This window comes from Balaenoptera musculus, chromosome X, assembly GCF_009873245.2.
Source record: "Balaenoptera musculus isolate JJ_BM4_2016_0621 chromosome X, mBalMus1.pri.v3, whole genome shotgun sequence".
In the NCBI taxonomy this organism is placed as follows: domain Eukaryota; kingdom Metazoa; phylum Chordata; class Mammalia; order Artiodactyla; family Balaenopteridae; genus Balaenoptera; species Balaenoptera musculus.
In genome coordinates, this window is record NC_045806.1 from 104,294,254 (window position 1) to 104,316,825 (window position 22,572).

Genomic DNA, 22,572 nt, shown 5'->3' on the forward strand with positions numbered 1-22,572 from the left:
TAGGGAACCTTTAGATATTGTCTTGGCAGATATGGTGTACTGTGCCACTTCGTACAGCACAACTGCCACTTTCTGTGCTCTAGCTTCTAAACTCAATTTTCTTCATAATTGTGGGTGGTAGCCTTGTATCTGCTTTATTTTTCCTGGTTTACGCAACCACTAAAATATACTTTCTCCCCCATGTGTATAATCTGTTTGTTTACGTTTCCAATATCCAAGGTGGCCTGCATAATTCACCTTTTTCCTAGGTTAGATCCTTGCTGAAGTAGTGAGGCGTCTATGGCTGGGGTCTGTCTTCGGTAATCCCACACTCCTACTTTCCGTGTTTTTTGTCATGCCCAATTGCGGTGCCTCCCTGTTTCCTGTCCAGCTTCTTCACATCACCCTTTAAGTGAGGCAGCCATACTTGGCCTGTCCTTGGTCTGTCCTGAGGAAACATCTTGAACTCTTAAACTTTTGCCACATGAAAAAGTTCAACGTGAGTCCTAAACCTTTAAGGACCTGTCTTTTCCTGAAACTTTTTCAATTAAATAATATACGGAACTCTTCTGAACCTTTCAAACTAGATTACAGAAGCTACTGTCTGGACTATCATGAGGCTGGCCCTGCACATGTGTAGAGCAGGTATGTGCCCAGTGTGACTGTCTTTTGTGTTGGTTGTGTGTGTGTGTTTGTGTACTCTCAATGGCGGGTACTGCATGCTTTCCATCTTTGCCCGGGGCTCTCCTTCTTTGATCCACAGACTTGGATGGGATATTTTGCTTCCCTGAACCTCTAAAAACAAGGACTTCTCCCTGCTATTGTGGGTTAGAGGAAGATAACTTGAACTTGGATGAACGTGTCCAATGTGACTTTAAAAACATGTATGGAGAAGATCACCCCTCACAAGTGTCTCTTTTCTTGTTCTCTGGATAATACAGGCCAAGCTGTCTACCTGCTGTCACTATGCTAAAGCAGCAACCTCAGAGGAACTGCTTCTCCCTTTAACTAAATGCTGAATCCTCTAGGTGTTTGGAGCTTGGTCTGAAGAACAGGGCATCTTGGGAAATGCAAGTCAGAATACACTTTACCGAGAGCCTTATTTAACTAACAAGCTGCTTGTTAGACAGTTCTGACGCAAAAGGTCTAATTCATTCTGTATTTGCTATTTTCGTGGCATAGTCAAATTATCCCTAGCCTTCAATAAATTCTTGGTTTCATTTTCCTCTTCCCTTTGTTGTCTTTTGTCTTCGGTGTCAAATTTCCAATATTCATTCAACACCGCAGGCAAAAAACATTAACCTCAAGCACAAAAGTTGGTTTGAAAAACAAGGCTGAAAACTAAATTGCTGAAAGAAGATGTAATTTACTGCATGGTATTTCTGATTAAAATCTTTCGTAAGGAAGATGAGGCTCAAGGGCTAGGGAAGTTACAGCTATTTGCTTTTGTTGCTAACAGGAGCATAAGCAACCTTTGAAGGGTAACATTCACAATCAAGGACCTGGCCAGCAGGGTATCTAGCAGCAGGTGGACAGGTTAGGTTGTTTTTTCCACAGGAACAGATGAAATCCTTTCCACAGCTGACAGCTCTGGTCAAGAGATAGCATTGAGAAGGACTGGGCTGAGAGAGGCTACGTGAATCCTCTGCTCTGTGGCGTTGGAATCCTGCCCTGTAAATTCCTCTATGAGTTGTCAGTTGGTTCAAATCTCCAAGGGACAGAAACCTGCTGCATATGAGGTGTGGTTTCATGGTTCTCCTGACATCTTCTCCGCGGGCTTATTATACCGTAACGTTCCACAGCTGTAGATTGTGTCATTTGGGCTAAATCACTGCTGCTTCTGGGCGCGCTACTGGAATGCAAATACCTCTGAGCAGTTGGGACAAAGGGCTTATGATGCCCTCTTATCCACCGTGGCACACGATGAATAAAGGATCTTCTTTTAAGAGTGTAATTTGGGGACTGTAGTATTGGTCCTCAGTCCTTTCTGGTTTATCTTTCTCTCGTATACACCAGTGACTCTCAAACTTGATCATGCACCAGAATCACCTGGAAGCCTTGTTAAAACACAGACTGCTGGGCCTGCCCTCCAGAGTTTCTGATTCACAGGTCTGGAGTGGGGCCTGAGAATTTGCATTTCTTGCAAGTTCCCAAGTGATGTTGATGCTGCTGAAGACAGAACTTTAGGGAAAGCAAAAACAGTATATACTCAGCCAATTAAGGTGTATGAACTCCTGAGGAAGGAGCCAGGAGGCATAAACCATATGTATAAAGGCAGGCAAGTCACCAACTGGTTCACAATCTCACCATTATGAAATCTGTGAGGCATGAATTTTTAATACTTCCATACAAACCTCTGGAATAGGGTTTGCAAAACTGCAGTTTGGGGAGTCATGTTGAAACTGTCATGACAAAGTGGTGGTTGGACTACAAGATGAACTGTAGGATCCCTTCAAACCCAGAGATTATGAAATGGAAAAATATGTCTTAACCTGATTTATCTGTCCCAAATAAATGTTAATTTCTTCCCCAGCCCTATTATTCTCATTAGTGCTCACATCTGTGCTATCGCACTTGTCATAGCCTGCCTTGGATGAGAGTTATAGGTCTGTCTTTCTTATTAGATAGTCACTCCAGGGTAAGGACGGTATGATTTTCCTCTGTCCTTCCCAGTGCCTGGTGTATACAGCATGTGCTCAAGAAAGCTCCATCGAATTTCAACTCAAATATTTTTATATGGAGTTGTAAAATACTTCCAGCCTATCCCACAGCACTACTTCAAGGGTTTCAGAGACCACTTTGAGGTTCCTGTGTAACAGTTCATTTATTAGAAGCCAGCATTCTGGATTGTGAATTATGACCTTCTTATCATGAGAGTTTTGTCTGATAATTGACTACTTCAGGGAATTAAATAGTACCCCTGTGATTGGAAAGAATGAATGAATAGTCCTCCTCAAATGCTTAATTTATGAACACTAACCCCATTATTCCTTTATGTACAACCATGTAATTACAACTTGGTATTTCATAACTCAAATACATTTGAGAGTTCTAACATTCAGATATTTTGGGGGTTTCCACACATCACATGCTAGTTTTTTTTTGATGTATGTTATCTAAGCTGGTACAGTACCATGAAAACATTTACTTCTATAGCATAAACCTGTTTTCACGTTCTGAAAATGTGAATGCAGTGAATGTTCATATGCAAACCCAATAAAATCTCATTAGTTTTTAGTTAAATAGAGCAGGCTGATTTAATCCTACTCAGTTGGTCACTAGCCCAAATAAATAATACCTACCAAATGGGTAACATTAAAAGCAGCTGGGAGCATTACCCATCAACATTCTAGGACTTTGGGAAAGGTGGTGCTATTGCAAATGCAGATAGCTTTTTAAGCAGAATTATTTTCCTCATGGCTAGTGATGTTTCAAGTAAAACAAAATGGGGGCACTCACCCTGAGGTAGGGTGCCTATTTTCCCATCTGCCCTGGTAATTGCTTGTCAAAAGTAGGCTTGCTTTGGATGCCTGAAATCCCCGAAGTAATGGGAAAAAGATCAAGTGTTTTGAAGCAATAAGAAAACTGACAACACAGTCACATTTTCAGGACTGCAGAAGTGCCAGTTTGCTTCATTTAGACACATGATTATTTTTGTCCAGAATTTGAATCCTGAAATATTTGCCCTGGAAGGCCATGCAACTCTTGAATAGTCTCAAGTTTTATTTTATTTTTTTGGTTGGTTTGTTTTTGTCCTGTTTTCCACATTACTCAAATGGTTTATCTTTGTAATCAGCCTTATGGGGTTTTGTTAACCTCATTAACCTTTCCTGTCACTTCTCTGTGAATCTGCCCTTCAAATAATGGATAGTCGTTAAATACAGGGCAAGTCTGTCTTGTTGGCTATAGCCTGGCCATGGATTACTCTTCCCTCCAGGAGGAAAAAGTGTGGCCTAACTGTCCACGCCAGTTCTAGCTCTGGCTTGTTAATAATCATCGATGTGACTTTTCCTAAGAAATGGGATTACTCTCAGCCTCCTTTGTTCCTTATGGAAAGTGAGAGTGATAGTTCTTCCCTGTCTTATCCCCAGTCACCTCACAAAGATGCTGTAACAGTAAAGTAACCCAGTAAAGTGATTGTCTTTTGAACTGGACCTTTCAAATTATATTCTATTATGTACCCTATATATATAATATATATATATATGTGTGTGTGTGTGTGTGTGTGTGTGTGTGTGTGTGTGTGTGTGTGTGTGTTTGTATAAATAAGATATTAAGCACTTACTATGAGCCAGGTACCATGCCAGGCACTTTCCTTATTTTATTTCACTTACCATCAATATAACCCTGAGTAGGTACTACTATTAGCCTGTTTTAAAAAATGAGGAAACACATTCAGAGAGGTTAAAAAAATTGCTCAAGGGGCTTCTCTGGTGGCGCAGTGGTTGAGAATCTGCCTGCCAATGCAGGGCACATGGGTTCGAGCCCTGGTCTGGGAGGATCCCACATGCCGCGGAGCAACTAGGCCCGTGAGCCACAACTACTGAGCCTGCGCGTCTGGAGCCTGTGCTCCGCAACAAGAGAGGCCGCGATAGTGAGAGGCCCGTGCACCGCGATGAAGAGTGGCCCCCACTTGCCGCAACTAGAGAAAGCCCTCGCACAGAAACGAAGACCCAACACAGCCATAAATAAAAATAAATAAATTAAATATAAACACTGGGTTCAATTAACTGCCCATCCATTAAAAAAAAAAGAAGCTATCTTTGCTCCTTCTGTTCATTGGCCGGCCAAATACTTGAAAAATTGCTCAAGATAACGCAGCTAGTAAGTGGTAGAAATGGTGGACGTCTTTTGACCTCGACTCTAAATGGCCTAAGCTGTAGATTTTTTTAGTCAAGATGTAAATAATGTGGCTACAGATGAAAAGAAAGTGCTCACCCACAAAGATGGCGCTATCCATAGGATGTCACTACTTTGTAGACATTTACCAGCTGCTGAGCACTTTCTACGTGCAGGGTGTATGGTGGAGATGCACCACAAGATGTCATTCGTTCTTTCTCCCTAGACTTGCATTGACTCTGCCCTCTCCAGGGACAAGATGACAGAACTAGCTAGAGTCACTGCAAGCAAATCGTATGGCTGAGAAGTAGGTATTAAGGACTTGAGCCTTTCGAATTTCAATCCTAATTGAGCAGTAAGTAAGATAGATAAAATATTAGAAGACACCTATTCACACCGAGATAAGCTGTAGACAGCTACTGGTATTACTAATCACCATTATTAAGCACCTCAGAACATCTGAGTTTCAAAATATCACAAATAATCAATTGAGCAGCTTTTGAAAGATTTGTGCTCAGATTTCTTTGCCCAAGAGCATTTGCAAAGAAGTGAAAGTCACACATTCTTTCTTTTTTGGTACCTTTAGGTGTTGACTGCTGATTTCAGGAGCTAGTCAGCACTATAAATCTTGGAACCTTCAGCACTTTGTAAGTTTTTAAATGTCTTGAACATGTTTCCTGAACTTTAGCATTAGACAAAATAGTTGTCTGAAAATCAGGACATCCCATCTTCACACATGTAACACCTTTCACATAAATGAGATCAAAGTGTTTTATTAGCAAGTAGCAACAATCTTACTTCTCACTTGGGACAACTACAGAAGTGATAAGCAAAGGAGGTTGCTTAGGAAAAGCAACATGGGAAGACAGACAGGCTCACAAGGAATCATGGCAGAGCCAAACCACTCTTGGGTCCCTTTTCCAAATGTGGGCAGGTTATGTGCAGTGCCTCACTTTAGAAAGGAAGGTGAACACAAGATAGATTTGCAGGTGCTGATGCCTTAGAAAGAGCTTCCCCCAGTCCTTAGTTTATTCAATTTATTCAGCAATTGTTGCATTGTGTGTTTATCAGCCCCTAGTTGTGTACCTGATATAATGTCTTTCACATTCTTAAGATTAAAAATACACAAAGATTTGCCATTAGTAAGTATACTTGGAGGTCCTTAACTACTAGATTCATGAGAAAGTTAAACACAAAGCATATGAATTCAAATTTGTTCCTCAGCAAAATTATGAATGATTAGGTACAGGCCTTCTGGGGGATACCTGTACATAGACTGTGAATGTTAACTCAATGAATGCTTTAATATTGTAATAGCACTGCATTTCCTTATAAATATTCTAAAATATAAGCTTTCCTTACCTCTTCTTTTTCATAATTCCAAATCAGGATGTGGTTTCTACGTATCTGATTTCTTTTAGGGTCAACACTAATTGATGACAATCTGCTATTTTTTTAAATTCTTTTCATGACTTAAATGGTCGAGGGCTGTTGCTGATTTCTCTTTCTAGAGGCCATTCAGTTTGTCTGAGGTATTCACTTTTTCTCAATGTATTCCTGAAGGACAGGCACCCCATCCATTTATCAGTAAAACCTGGTACAATAACCAGTATGTAGTAATTCCTTGAGAAAGGTTTGTTCTACCTTTCTGTTTCACACAATGCCACAGAATCTTGATTCAGTGGGCCCTAAAAGTGACAGCCAGGCTCTGGATTGTGTGATAAGCTGCTGCAGAAGGGTCCAGGTGGCAGGAAACATTCTTGCCAAGATCATCTAACATATAGATGAATGCTATGAGCTCTCTGCTCTAGTGTCATCTGCCCAGAAAGGATTTCCCGGACCACTCTGTCTAAAATGGTCACTCTCTGTCCCTAAATTTTCTTTATCTCGTTTGACAGTACTTATACCTACCTGACATTTACCTTTTTCATTATTGTCAGTTTTCCTCACTAGACTGTATGGGGAAGGCAATTTGTCTGCTGTAGGCCAGAGCCTAGGACAGTGCCATTACACGAACCAAGTAAACACTGCCATGTTCATCAATCTCAAGAGTGAAATGATTAATCTTCCCCGATGTGGATTATCTTGAAAGAAACTGTAGGATCTATCACTACAAATGACACCAAAGTGTGGTTAAATGGGAATTTTTTTCAGTGTGGTAAATGGGAATTTTTTTGGATGATTGTTTTTTCCCCTTGAATTCATCTGTTTAACACAAACATTTCAAATTGTACTAAAATTATTTATAGGCCCAGATGTCAAAGGATGAAACTTCCTGCAAATAGTTAAGCTGCTCACCGTCCAAATAAGCTTTGTATTTTTTCTTGCAAGTCATCCAAGAGTCTCCTGTGAGTATCAATTTTAGCAGCTCCTCAAGCTCACTTGAGTCAATTAGTCCCATCCCTGAGTTTCTGCTGAAAACTTCCAGGTCAGTCTCACTTCTGTAATTGTTTAATGACTTTGTCTCATTTGCTAGAATACCTTGTCTTACATCCATTACGGTTACCTGACTGCTTCATCAAAGCAGTCGAATTTGGGACCCTGAGTTGATGAACCCCAAGCTCCCTGATGTTCCATTATCCACAGAATTTACTGCAATTTGTAATTAATTTAATTCTTTATGTATCTACTTGATGTTTTGACTGCTTCCACCACTAGAATGTAAAGGGAGTTCTGTGAATAAGGGGACTCTGTTTCTTTCGTTTACCTCCACCTGCACAGTTCCTGGCACAGAGTGGGTGACTCAAGAAATATCTGTTGAATAAATGAGTGAACACGCATCCTCATCACTTTATAAAAATGAGTTGATAGGAGGATATCAGATTACATTAGAGACAGCAGAGGACTTTGGTATCTCTTGTAGAGAAATTTAAAGTTCTCAGTTACTCTGGAAATACTAATATTTCAATAAAATGTACATTTAAAAAAACAGTAATTTGTATCTGTCAAGTATGGTTATTCTTAAGTCTTCATCAAATCCGAGATCAACAGCAATGATCATCTTCCTGCAACCTTCGCCTTAACCTCATTCTTGATTTAAGAACTCATTTTGCCATTCACAGGATTTCAAATGGTATACGTTCCCAGATCAATTAAGTGCAGAAAGGCATATTTTATTAAACAAGTTATGATAGTAATCATGGCTGTTGCCAGGTATCATGAATAATCAGGTGCATCAATCAAGATTTCATTATTGAATGGGGTATAGTAAAGGAAGGGAAGGACTTGGGTAGGTAAAGAGTTTGCCAAGAATGCCAGGCTCAAGTCATTTGTGGTACCTCAATTTGTTTTGGGGTGCTTGTCTTTGGTTTTCTCATGAGCTGGAACACCAAAGTGAGCCAGTTCACAGCAGTATTCCTACTGACTTCCTGATATTGCTCCTTATTTTCTAATTTTTTCTTGGTTTCAAATTTTGATTATCTAGCCCACTGAAGGCAGAGAAGATTATTGATGCTTACACAAAGTTATAAATGATGTCAATTATGGACAGGCTCTGGCAGTGGTGGAATGTCTCATAAGTTAAAGAAAAAGAGTAATTACTTTGCTACTGTTATATAATCACTTCATCTTTTATGAATTTGTTCCTGTGCTATTTGGAGAACAGTAATCTTACCTTTAGGCTGCTTCTACATTTGGGAATTGACTTATTTGAGGTCCTAATATCATCTGTGTGTTCTAGGCAACCAGAAGGAGTTTTTCATTAGCAAATATGAGAAGAGCACTTCAATATCACTACAACTAAGCCACTCACTCATTCACGCATTTTCTTACCAATTTTCTGCCAGATGCTGTGTTCGGATCTGGGGATACAGTGGTATGGTAGATTAAGGATGGCCACAAATTCTTTGATACTTCTCTCCGCTAGAGGTAGGATTTATGACCCTCCCTTTGAATAACACAAGGGACACTGGGACAATTTCTGGACCCAGGCCTTAAGAGACTGGCATCTTGTTGTTTCCTGTCTCTCGGAACGCTCCCTCTTGGAGCCCTGAGCCACCATATTAGAGCTCGGACAAACTCGAGACTGGCTGCCATGCCCATAGGAAACCCAAGTAGAGAGGCTGTAGGTAGAAAGAGGGATTCCTGGCTGCTGTCCAGCTGTTCCAGCCCCCAGCTATTTGAGTTATCCCAGCTGAGAGCCCAAATATCATGGAGAAAAGACAAGTCATCCTGGCCATACCCTGTCTGAATTTCTTTCTTTTTTCCCTGCCCGGGAAAAGAAAAGAAAAGAATTTCTTTTCTTTTTTCTTTTTTCTAACCCACAGAATCATGAAATGTAATCATAATAAATTGTTTTAATCCATTATGTTTTGGAGTAGTTTGCTACACAGTGATAGATCATCAAAACAGGGAGAGAACAAATCAGACTTGATCCTTGTCCTCAAAGAACTTAGATTTTAGCAATGAGGACAGTTCAGAACTTAAATATTGCACATCCCAGTGTGGAGCAAGAAATTGAAATACAGCAACTTCACAGAAAGTTAGCACTAGAAGAAACCTATCATCCTGCTCAACCTCTTCATTTTGTAGCGTGTTAACAGTGCTGTCATGTGCTTAGTGCTGGATTAAGTTTGGTCCCAACTCTAGAACTTTTCAACTAAGGCTAGGGATCCCACCAGGAGCAGGCACAAGAGGCGGCCACAACCACACCCAGCAGCATTGCTGCCAAGTTTTAGATCTTTAAATTGTTCTTAAAACTTACTCTACGTGACCAACAATCGTCAAATGCCTCTCAGCATACACGTCTTTCTCATAGAAAGTGGACATTTTGCTTCTACTATGGTGGGACCTGGGGGTTTATCACTCTAAGATGTGAGGCAGAATGCACACCAACTTATTCATGAGGTGTCCACAGGTCCCCCAGTGAACTAAGGGTGGAAATATCCTTCCATTAATGTGGTTTTTAGTTTATGTTCAGTCACTTTTCTTCTCTTTTTAAACCAACACAGCAAAGGTTCAAAAATTAAGTAAAGAGTTAAGATTGGATTTTTAAAGACTCTCAGGGAAACAGATCAGAAAGAAAAAAACGAACACTTGTGGCCTTTCCATGAAAAGCTATAGAAGCTGTGTAGTCCAGAGGTTACGAACTCAAAGGCCAGCAGGGCCAGGCAGGACCTTAAAAGTGAGGGAAGTGAGTCAGGTGCAGGGGAAACAGTGAATGGTGAGCTAGAGAGGCATGTCCTAGTCATTCCAGAGGGGTAACTGGCCCTCAGCTCTTAGATGGCCTCTACCAGAGATGTCAAACTTTGTCAATTTTCTAGAGAAGGAAGACATTCCAATTTTTATGTTAGATCTCTTCGTTTCTAAATGTTGGGCCAAACAAACTACATCTGTGGGCTGATATTAAGCAATGCCTGATGTAGACACTTGACATGGATTGATGTGGGGATCAGCCTCTCGTGGCTACAAAACAGACAAATGAGTTTGGCCAGACCTTGCTGTCAGCGGTTGCACTAACCCTGGTAGGATTTTGTTTTTTAAATGCACTTCTCCATTAGTGATGATGAGTGAAATGTCTGGCTTTGCAAATTACTGCTGTCGTTTAGTTTAATGTACTCTTGTTTTTACATATTTATAAAAACCTTTTACATTATTAATAGTGATTAAATGCTTAGACACTGAAGATCAATAATGCTCCTGTTCACCTATTTACATTATTAAAAAGTAATAAGTCATACAGGGCACGTAGAATATGTGGTTTACTTTGTAGTCATGTTTGGAGTCGACTAAAAACAAGAAACTCAGGCTACAGGGTAAAATGTATTTAAGGAAAAAATGGTAACTGACTTGGGCTTGCTGGAGACTCTACTGTGGGCAAGTGGCATGTTCCCAGTGACATTACACCATCAGAGGCACAGGAGGTCTACGTTCCATGTGCTCTCACATGCCAGTGCAGCAAACTCAGAACAAGAAAGGCTAGTCTCACTTGGATGCACAAGGATGCACAGTTATTTAACCTTTATCTGTCCTTGCAACAGTTAGTCACCTATATGCCACCATCTTTAGCTCAAAGGCCTCTGATGGTGGCAACACTCAGCAGCAAGTCGTCCGTGCAGGTCACATTTTGCCAGTAGGCAAACGAGCCCCTTGGCAATGCCTTCTTCATCCACCTACTCAGCTATCACTCAGTTATGTGGCAAAAGCCAAAGAGGAGAATGGTTCCCCTGATTATAGTACCTAAGTGTTCTAGATCTGTCTGAGGAGAGCAACCCCACAGTCAGAGATGGATAAGGGTCATAAGTCTTCAGCAGAGCTTTCTAAGTAGCCAAAGTGGCTCAGCACAGTGGTTTAGAGGTCAGGCTCTCAGTATGAATCTGCTTGGTTTCAAATCCTGGCTCTGACACTCACTGGTTGTGACCTTGGGCAAGTGACTCACTTGAAATCTCAGTTCTTGTTTTCTCACCTGAAAAGTGGGGATCATAATGGTGCCTACCATATCGGGTTTTTGTAAGGATTAAATGAGATAACACATGTAAAAACTTAGTAAGAGACCTGACACATAAGAAGTGCTTAATAACAATTTACACGTAGCAAAAGGCCTGTTTTACCAGTTGTTCAAAAGTGTTCTTCTACCGAGAAGCTCATTACCATTGACTCGGAGTTTGTAAATAATGTCACTGAAATGTGTTAAAATGAGCTGGATTTTACAATATCACTTGGTTTCTAAGTTTCTTGTGTTAACCCAGATGTCATTCATCCAGTATAAATGAGATCTGAGTCACTAGGCTCATTTAAGGACAAGTTGAAATGGGGCAGCAGTGGTACAACAGAAAGATTACAAGAGTTGCTACAATACAAACTTGCTGGCTGTGTGATGTTGGGCAAGTTATTTAATCTCTCTGAAGCTCAATTTCCTCATATATAAAATGCACCAAGACAATACCTACTTCACAGGGATACTGTGAGGATAAGATGAAATAACGTATGTTTGAGAGCTGCACAAACTAAAAAGTACTATGGAGATGTAAGAGCTTGTACCTATTATTACTTATACTCTACGTGATCAGAGTTGGATTTATTTTATCCAGAGATAACCCGAATAACACTGCATGCGTTGATTTTTTAAAGGAAATATAGTTACATTGCTTGTCCTCAACTGTTTCCCTTGGAAAAGGCCTGCACCTTTTCTGACAGATTAGACATGTGTGTCAGAGCGGAGACCACTGGATGAAGGAGACCGTCGTTCTGAATTCAAATGTGACTTACAGAGCCAAATGATAACTTGGAGCCTTTTACAAAAGAATGAGGAAAACTCAATCAAACCAGGAGGAGGAGAAGGGCATTAAGTACCACAAGTAATAGGCTTGTTCACTGTGAGTGGCTGGCAACGCTGCTGAAGCCTGAAGCTGAACCGCAGGGGCTGGACTTTCTCTTCACTTTTCTGAGTTTATTGCTCAAACGCCCTCCTCTGGATCACAATGACTTGGTTCCTGTCCCTCTCAGGTCCTGACTTTCTCCCTTTACTTGAGTTCAGTGAGTCATTTAATACATATCTCTGTGTCATGGCGGTGGTTATTTCATTTACCTCTTTTTTTTTCTTTTGGACTGACTTTTCCTTAAGCATGAAGAATGCTTTTGGTTTCCTTTGTTCCTCTGGTGTGCAATAAGTAAGTCTTCACTATCTCAAGAATTACTTTGACTACAGCCATTTGAAATTACCCCAGAGTTGTTATTGAGCTGGGGGAAATACTTCAAAATGGGGATGACTGAGTCTCTTGGGAGAAGCCAAACTTTGACTAGATCCCCTGGCAGAAAAGGCCTTTCTTGTGATGCATTGGCAGTTGGTTTGGGGTTCTGTCAAAGATTTAAAAGGTTAGAACTGCACGTAATAAACATAATGAGAAAGTTTTAAGTTTCAATAACAGTTCTAGTGTACAATCTGTGAGAAGGATGCTGAGTGTTTTAAATTTCCATGCACATCATTTTTTTTCCCTTTCCTAGTGCGTATAGGTCAAGATTGAGTTGTAGTTTTCTTAGTTTATCACTCATATCAATATAAGCTCTTGACCGAGTTTTTCTTGGAGCCTGATAACACCCACCAGGATGCAACTGAGTGGGTGGGATGTAAACAGGACCTCCTGGACAAATATTTCCCAAGTTTTTTTTTTTTTTTTTAAGTTCTGTTTGTAATAGTCTAGAAGCTAGTGAAATATGAGAAACAGAGTGAAGGGAAGAGTTTATATTCCATGCTTGGGGGAATATTTTTCTCTTTTTTCCTATGGTCCTTGTTGTGTCTGAAGTGAACCTGCAGCTGCCACAGCCATCTTCCTACCAACCTAAGAATGAAGCTTATGCTGAAGATGGTAGAATAGAGAAATGGAAAGGACCTGGGGCCTAGATGATGTTACTGAACCCTTAGGTCAGCCAACCCCCAAACCCCCCAACTGCTGGACTTTCTATTCTGAGAGATAAACATCCTTATAGTTTAATAACAATATTTAAACATGTTGAATTGTGGCATGAACAAGGCATGAACATTTTTAAGAGATCAGAAATGTTGACTTCAGTGACTTACTTATATCTAGTGCTAATGACTAAAATAAATCATTGCTGAAGATGCAGCTGAGAAGAACAATGAGCAAACTCATGTTATTACACTTCAAACAAGTAACTTAGTGTTTTAAAATTTCTTCATCGAATGGGTTGGACTTCGGTCTCAGGTCTTTAGTGACAATTCACGCATTTGAGCTTCCCTAGAAGACAGATTTTCACAAGTCTTGCATTTCACATTGGGACATCAGACTCACCCAACTCTTTCATATGGAAACATTTTACACCATGGAATAAAACTTAAAATTTGGCTTTTGAAATTCAAGAATTTTTCAAGGGATCAATCCAGAAGCTGAACAATAAATTTGTAAATTATACTTCTGTTTTTGTCATTAAAAGCCCCATTTATACTTTACTACGAATAATACACATCATGTGTTGTGTGTGTGTGTGTGTGTGTGTGTGTGTTTGTGTGTGTGTATCTTCCTTTCACGGTTAAGGAAAAACATGACCACTGTTCATTAAAGAATAAAATAAATACATATATACCTGCTGTCAAATGAGATCTCTGGAGGAATGACATGAGTACTGTCCTTGCCAATGAGGAATTTGATTCGATCATAGAAGAGTCTTGAAGTGTGCTGAGAGAAGAGCGGTTGGCTTTGCTGAATGAGGTCAAGAGGATCTGGTGAGCCTTGGCAGAGAGGACTTACATAACAGTTGCTTTGCTGACAACAATCGGGGTCCACACAGTCAGTCAAACCATCTGAAAAGAAATTTTTGAAATTTAGTGTCAAGAGAAACAACATAGTTAATAACATGCACGAATGGAGAAATATCCAGAATATAGCCAAAGGTAACGGTCCACATTTTGAGTTTAGAATCTATTAAATTCACATGTCTCTCATGAATTACCACCCACTCTGAATTTACATGGCACACCAGTGAAATTCAAACTATTTTGTTCATAAATCTTTCCTGAATCTTCCAGCAGTACTACATTGTTTAGCATTTGAAAAGAGTATTCTGTTAGTTATCACTCTTTTGAAGTTTCTTTCTTCCTCAGCAAGACCATTCCTCCGGGATTGCAACTATTTCTTATAATTTTTTTGAATTTCTCACATCATGTACATTTATGAACACATAATTAACAAATGCTTGCCAACCTGAATTTGTATTTTAAAAAATTCTCCCAATATACTTGTCTATTCCTAATTCCCACAATAGAAGCTGGTATTCTGATGGTGACAAAGTGTCTAAAGCAGGGCAGTGATTTTCAAATGTGTAGTCAATTACCTGGGGAGTTTATAAAATTTGTATACTCTTGAGTCCCACCTATCGAAGCAGAATTTCTTCAGAGTCCAGGATTATGCCATATTTAATCTGAGTGATTCTGAAGCATACTAAATTTTCAGAACCACTTTTTTAGGAATCTGTAGAAGTGACTAGAGCTTACTTGTTCCTAACTGCAGTTATTTGAAGCAAATACTAAGAAATTTTCAGTATATAGTGATGAATGGCTCTCTTTCATTTCCTAGGCCTTCACCATTTACTCCAGACTCCTGAATCCATGGTTGTTCCAACAAATAAATCACATAAAAGCTTCATTCTTTGGTAGAGGAATGATGTGGGACACAGGGGTTACAGGAGGAGGGGAGACTGTTGAGAACCTGATATAGTTGTCCCTCGGTATCCGAGGGTGATTGGTCCCAGGACCCCCGTGGATACCCAAATCCGAAGATGCTCAAGTCCCTTATATAAAATGGCACAGTATTTGCACATAACCTATGCATATCCTCCCGTATACTTTAAATCATCTCTAGATTATTTATAGTACCTAATACAACATAAATACCATGTACATAGTTGTAAATACAATGTAAATGCTATGTAAATAGTTATGAGGCATGCACTAAATTAAAATTTTGCTTTTAGGAACTTTCTGGAATTCTTTTTTTTCCAAATATTTTTCATCCGTGGTTGGTTGGATCCAAGGATGCAGAACCTGAGGATACGAAGGGCTGACTGTAGGTGCACAACACTGTGTTAGGTGCTTGGGAAAGGAAAGAGGTAAAAAGAACCCTTTCCCTGTTTTTAGGAGCTCAGAACTTAGTAGGAGGAATAGGTGCATAAAACAGCTGACTCTTACACTAGTTAAACCTGCAATAAGTGTTACAAGAATTATGTGCAAAGAGAAGGGGTTGGAGTGATTATTTGAGCATATGGACACTTCATTCCACACCCAATAAGCAAAAAAATAAATTAAAGCCCTTCCATGGTCCTTAAAGCAGACCAGTAGCTCTAATTCAGATGTTTAACAAGGGTAAATATAAAGATGCTCATATTCTTGGCTTGCAGTGGAATCGGGAGGTTCAGATGGATCACCTGCTCCTTAAGGCTGATGATGAAAGTTACTGGCACCGGTTTCATGCAGCTCTTTTGCTCGCTCTCTCTCCTTTACATGGCTGCCCCTGTTGAGCTGGAGGGGGAAGTACCACAGCTGAGGGCAATGAAAGTCAGGAACACCAAGAGAGCAGGCGTTCGGAACGGTAGCCCTAGGGCACCCTGGAAATATTCTTCCCCACATGAGGTCCTTTCAAATTCCCTGTACCATAGACACTACTTTGATTTAAAATGCAGTTTGCTGCTTTCTGGCCTACCCTGTTTGTTCAGTGTATTTTTGCCCCTGATTTTTACTTCTCTGTATACATATTTCTTTTTCACTGATGAATAACTTTTGTGTGGATTAGTTTCACTAAGAAGTTCCCTTCTGCTCCCCTTTCTCCCCTCATTCAGCAAATTATATTAACAGATTTTCTACAGATTTTAGATGCCACTATCACCTCTCTCTCCAATACATTGTTCTCAGCCTCCTATTAGCACATTATCTCTTTACTCTGCCAATTAAACATCTGGATGCGCTGGAAAGCTGGCAAAAATATCAATCTGATTAAAACAGTTTTCTGATGTCTGGAATTGATGCATAATATACTAAACAATGAAAAACTGCTTTTCAGATGGGCAGTCACCTTTATCTTTCAATTGGCAGCAAATGCAGTAGTAATAATCAGATTGGGCATTCACAGGTTTCGACCTGTCAACCACACAATTCTAACTTATTTTTGAAAAGAAATAGATTTTAAATAAATAGTAATGCCCAAACGATCTTCAAAACTGGATTCTAAAACTAAACACAGAGCCAATTCAAAATTGGGTCTCACATTCTCATCTAGTTATGTGCTATAAATTCCAAGTTAATGTTTCATATTCACTAATTGCCTATTATACAGGGCTGACCCTCTAAGACCTCTGTTTTCTGAGAACAGCAAGACTTCTGTTGAATCCAGAAAGGCTGCAGGCAGGCAGACCAATAATGGTATGCAACCCCCGAATTATAATTCATAGGTAAGCCCAGTACATGGGTAAAGATCTACTTACCAATTATCACACTGGATAACACTCCATACAGTATGTCTAGACTGTTACAAAGAAGTGCAAATGATATCACACTGCTTGTGTGGGTTTCTTTTTTTCTTTTTGGCTGTTAATGGTTCTTTTATCGCCCTGAATTGGAAGCTGTGGCACCCTTGACAGCCAGGCTCAAGGTGTCAGATATGGACATATCAAATGTTAGCTTATTTTACTTTTAGGGCCTGTTCCCTTTAAAGGAATAAAAATAAAAGCTAGCAAAATAAAAGGGAGGTTAAATTGTCTTGAAGGACTAAACAGGGCATTCACTGATCCTAGCTTTGACAGCCAGTTAGGGACTATGCCAGCTGGCTCAGTTGGGGTTGATGAAGGTCAAGGACACTGGTTTCTTCTGTACATGATCAAGTCATTCACTATTAAACTTTTACCTACTAGATGTATGCCCTTGGTTGAAAGCAGGATTGGACAAGGGAATATGAACGATATAGGGAAAACCCACGTTTTCCTAATCCTTAAAATGAATTTACAAATATATATCCTCTTAGGGACAGCACCCATATTATCGCCTTGATAAAAATGGACAGCTAGTTCCATGGCAGGCTATCCAAAAGGATTTGGCAACATGTATAGATTAGTTAATATTTGTCAGGTATGGCACTAGGTACTTCCGCATGTAGTATTTTAACTAAATCCTTGTGACAACCCTGTTAGGTAGACATTCTCATCTCCATTTTACAAATAAAGGAAGGGAAGCTGAATGTGGTTGGAAGAACTATGGGAGTCATATTAACACCCAGTGCTCTGACTACAAATCACACGTCCGACATCACCATCCAAGCTGTATGACTAGTACTACTGACCTAGGCTGTAAGACCTCCAAGTGCCTGACCAATGTAGTATTTAGAACACATGAAGTGGTTAAGGTGAAAGAATCAGACGACTTTGATTCTAATCTTGACTTTGCCACTTACAATGTACACGATCCTGGACAAATCAGTGCAACTCCTGGATTCTCAGTTTCCTCATCTACTAGATGGGATGAGTAGAATTGTTGTAAGGATCACATGCTATCATAATCATATCAGCATAGTGCTTAGTGTTTAGTAGCTAGCACTATCGATAAATGTTAGCTCTTGCCATTAACCAAATTATAGACTGTACAGACTACAAGGAGTCTAGGGATAGAGTCCTAGGGGTAGATGCCAATGGTCTGCAGTGGCAGCTTAAAATGTTCAGACTCACTTCTGTTTAAGTTGCCTTATCACTGGCCAGAGGGCAGTTAACTTTTCTGTAGCATATTCAATTCGTTAGAATGTGTTCATTTTGTGAACTCTGCTTGGTTAGGTGGTCAGATAGGTAGGAATCTATGTGGCTCTAAACAGACACTAATGCTACAGTAAATCTTTATTCATTGAATTTCACAAATTCAGAATTTGTTATCATTTGGACAGGGGCTGGACTGAAGCTTAACCTTTTCAGCATCGATAGAATAGAGCATCTACCAAGCAAATTAATAGTGAAAAAGAAATTGAAGGGCTGATCATTCCAGTGATTCAGTTGAACAAAATCTTCTCGGGCATTTTAGAAACCTACAAACAATGGACTCATTACAAATCATTCATAAATTTTTACTAAAGCAGGCCCTCTACTAGGCACTCCTGGTAGCTTAGTTGTTGCCATTATATGCATTGAAGGTAATATGACTGTATTTCCTTTGGAAATAGTCTCTAATTCATCTTTTTTCATTTATTCAGGCTGACTTTCACCCTAGTATTTTGCTGTATTGGTAAAAAGAAAGTGGGAGAAGTTCAAGTGCACTTAGTACTGGAACTGCCCAAATCATTGTTATTGCTATAACCTATACATTTACTTTTTCTGCATCAGGAAAGTAAATTGTTTATATGCCACTAATGTTCATGTCCTTCCCACCTGCCATCAATGGCTTCCCAAATTGCTCAGAATAAAAGCCTGTGTCCTGACAAAGACCTACTTCCTCACAGTCTGGTTCTTTACCATCTCTCTCTTACCTCTCTGACCTTACCTCCCATTACCGTATCCCACAACCCCCTTCCCCACTGTCCCTATGCCTGGAATCTTCTTTTCTCCAATGTCAATATGGCTCACCCCTCACCTCCTTTAAGTCTTTACTCAAATGCCACCTTCTCAGTAAGGCTTTCTCTGACCACATTATTTAAAATGCCACCTCTGTCGCACACTCCCTATCCTTTTTTAACCTGCTTTAAAAAAAATTTCTCCATAACACTTACCATCTTCTATCAGACTATTTAAAAATTTTTTTAGTTTATTGTCTGCCTCTCAAAACTAGAATATAAGATCCATGGAACACGGATTTAGTCTTTTTTATTCATTGCTATTTCCTCAATGACTAGAATAGTGCCTGACCCCAAGTAAGCTTTCAATAAATATTTATTGAATGAATAAATGGATATCCTAAAAGTCCTATTTTTAGGACATTTATAAATACACCTAGAGATTAATAAATGTTCAATTAATGCATCAAAATATGTTAAGTTACAAATAGATTCTTCATTGATACCACACCTTTATCACACACTTTATATTACTGTATTTCAAACATTTTCATTCATTTTCACCACTACAAAGTAGGAAGATGTCAAGTATTACTAGTTTTAGTCGATAAATAATGTGACAGATCCAGTTATAGAGGGGTTAACTGAGTTATAGAGTTTAGATGTTCCAACTTCCACTCATATCTGGAATCACTTGGCAGTTTAGGCTCTCATAACTAAGTGATGATCTTCTAATAAATGGCTTCCTTGGAAATGAGGGGGGTATGGTCAGAAGAGAATAATTAGGAATATGCTTTCTGTTGCCAGGTCTTTTTTCCCAGCCAAATCTTAAAAGTAAATGCGGAGAGGGGCCCTTAAACAGAGCAAATGTTACCAATTCATTGCTCCTTCTATTTCATTTTCCTATTTATTAAACCCTGCAGCATGCTGGTGACATTCAAAACATGAGGCTTATTGATCCATGAGCTTATATGTGTTCATAATTCACCCATGGTGCTGATTTCTAGATCTAGAAACACTGCATCATAAAACAGCCTTGCAAATAGCTATTGTTCTTAATGAATGGTGACTTGTTATGAAGAATGATTCCTGGAAGATCATTCTCTTTTAGGCAATTAACTTATTGATTTTACCAATGAATATGAATATAGACCACCGGAAGAGTTTATATCAGAGAAGCTTGGACAAACATGTGACAAATATTTAAAAGATCAGGGGGAAAAAGACTGTTTCGATTAAACACTCTTATTGTACATCTTTTTAACCTCCGTGACAATCGTTCCACAGTATCAGAAGTCACTTTCCTTCCTCTGTGACTTGAGGGACTAAAATGTAATCTTTGATAGCTGAAGATCTTTAAAAACTTACAATGTTCTGTATAATCTGGCCAGTGCCTACCTTTATATTCTCATCTCCCACCAATATCTCCCTGACTCATTGTATTCCAGCCACAATGACTTACCTTTCACTTTCTAGAAGAGTCTAGTATATTTCCACCTCAGGGCATTTGTACATGCTGTTTCCCTGGCCTGGAACATTCTTCCCCTGACTCATGTGAGGCCTCCCTTGCCACATAGACTTGGTTAGGTCCTGCTATACACGTTTATAGCACTCTAAAAACTTTATAGCACTCTAAACAATTGTAAATATATAGTTATTTGTGTGGTTTCTTGTTTAATACCTAAACCATAAGCTCCATGAAGGCAGAAACTTGTTTGACATTTTCTCCTCAGTGTCAAGCACAATACTCGGCACAAAGTAGTAATGAATGAATGGAAAATTGGGTGCCCAATCTGAAATGTTTGGCTGAAAGGTAAATAAATCTTTGAGTCAAACATTTGGATCAGCGCTATCCAATAGAACTTTCTCCATTGATAGGAATGCTCTAGATGTGCACCAACACAGTGGTCGCTAGCCTCATGTGACTGTTGAGCACTTGAGATGTGGCTAGTGCAACTGAGAAATGGAATTTTTAATGTTATTTAAATTGTATTTAAATAGTCATATGTGGCTAGTGGCTACCATATCAGACAATGCAGATTTTGGTATCTCCAAATAGATGTCGGATGGTCTATAAACTTAGCCAAAGAATACAAAGAAGTTGGAAACTTTTATGAAGTCCAACTTATAATTTTTTTCCTATTGTGGTTTCTTTCCTAGCTTTTATGTTTAAGAAGTCCCTTCCAATCTTGAGATCTACCACCTATATTTTCTTCTAATTGTGTTTGAGTTTTCTTTTGCCTTCAACTCATTAATCAGCTGGAGTGTTTTTATTTATTTTATTCTTTTGGAATATGGTATGAATTGAAAATCTAAGTTTTTTTTTTCCTTAATAGTTGTCTCAGCACCACCTATTTCATAATGTTTCTTTTCCCCACTGATTTTTGATGCTGGTTTTATAATATCCTAAATATTTGTACCGTGGTGTGTTCCTGAGCTTTTATTCGGTTGTACTGATCTGTCTATGCTTACATCAGTACCATTTTGTTTTAATTATCATAGTTTTAAAATATTATTTTAACATCTGATAGTTCTAGCTTGCTCTCACTATTCTTTGTTTTAGCTATTCTGATTCAGTTAATATAATGTCTAAACTTTTTTTCTCATGTCAATTCATATGTGCATGTAATGTATGGTGATTATATTTTTCAAACCCTAAATCAGGATACATGATGAACACATGAAAATGTGGTCACCATAAGGTTAAGTCTCCTCTTCCAAGCACAAGGTTGTGTCCATGGTATGTGCTTGTTGACTAAAGGGATACATGAGGTCAAGACATTTGATAGATTTGTGATTTCTATAGTAAATAGTTCTTAAATATACAATGTAAAAGACAGTTTTCAATTTTTTTGCATGTTAAGAAAAAAATCCAAGGGTTATTTGTTCTTAGTTCTGTTTTTATTATTCAAGGACCTCTTAGGTAGTTCCTAGACCTATGTCACCCACATATTCAATGAGCCCAATTAGTTACTAAGAGTCACAATGCATTGAATCAGAGTGTAACTAAAGTCAAAGCTTCAGGAAGTAGCAGTAATACTAATGAGTATTCAAAGCTGATTAGAATGCAAAAAAAAAAAAATCCTGCCATTCTTTAAGTATCAGCAATGATATGGAGTAATCAGGAAGCAGCTGCTTGAAGCAACTGCTTGAAAGTGATTTTTTTTTTTTTTTGACTGGGAAGATTTCTTAAGAATTAACATTTAAAAAATTAGGACCACTTTTTTTTCCCCCAAAAGGTTCAATTGGCACTTTCTGATTTAGTTAAAACTCACACACATACATGCACAAACAAGTATGCAAATATTAATCATTAGGCATATACAATCATTCTGGATGGCTGGAAATGAATCCAGCCATTCTGGATAGCTGGAAAGCTGAGACCACCAAATGAAGGGCATTTAATATATTCTTAGGGATGTTACTTAAACAGTATAAAAATGGATTTATTGTCCAAAATCTTAGTCATGAGGCCTTCAGAGGTTATTTAATCCATCTTTCCATGTCAAAGTAGAACTAAACATTTATTTGTCATCAGTATCATCTTAATCCTACCAAAGGAAAAAATGGTAATCGAATATCTCTAGGAGCCTCCCCCTGCTACTCCCTAAAGAGACAATCATAAAAATACACTAAACTCACATCAGGGTCTTTGATTTTTGATTCCCACATAGATACACAGTTTTAAAGGAATGTTCATAGGTCAATACACATTCAGCAACATCTTCTATACCTTTTGTATCTATATATACCACAGATATTGAAAACTGATAATCCATTATTT

General features: G+C 38.9%; 1 protein-coding gene across 1 annotated transcript in view; it reads right to left on the bottom strand.

The window, feature by feature from the left end:
• Positions 1-22,572, bottom strand: part of TENM1 (teneurin transmembrane protein 1) — a 786,103-nt gene that overhangs the window by 152,690 nt on the left and 610,841 nt on the right. Inside the window, exon 17 of the mRNA XM_036840114.1 lies at positions 13,858-14,074. Coding sequence (XP_036696009.1) covers positions 13,858-14,074 — 217 coding nt within the window. The remainder of the gene's footprint in view (positions 1-13,857; positions 14,075-22,572) is intronic.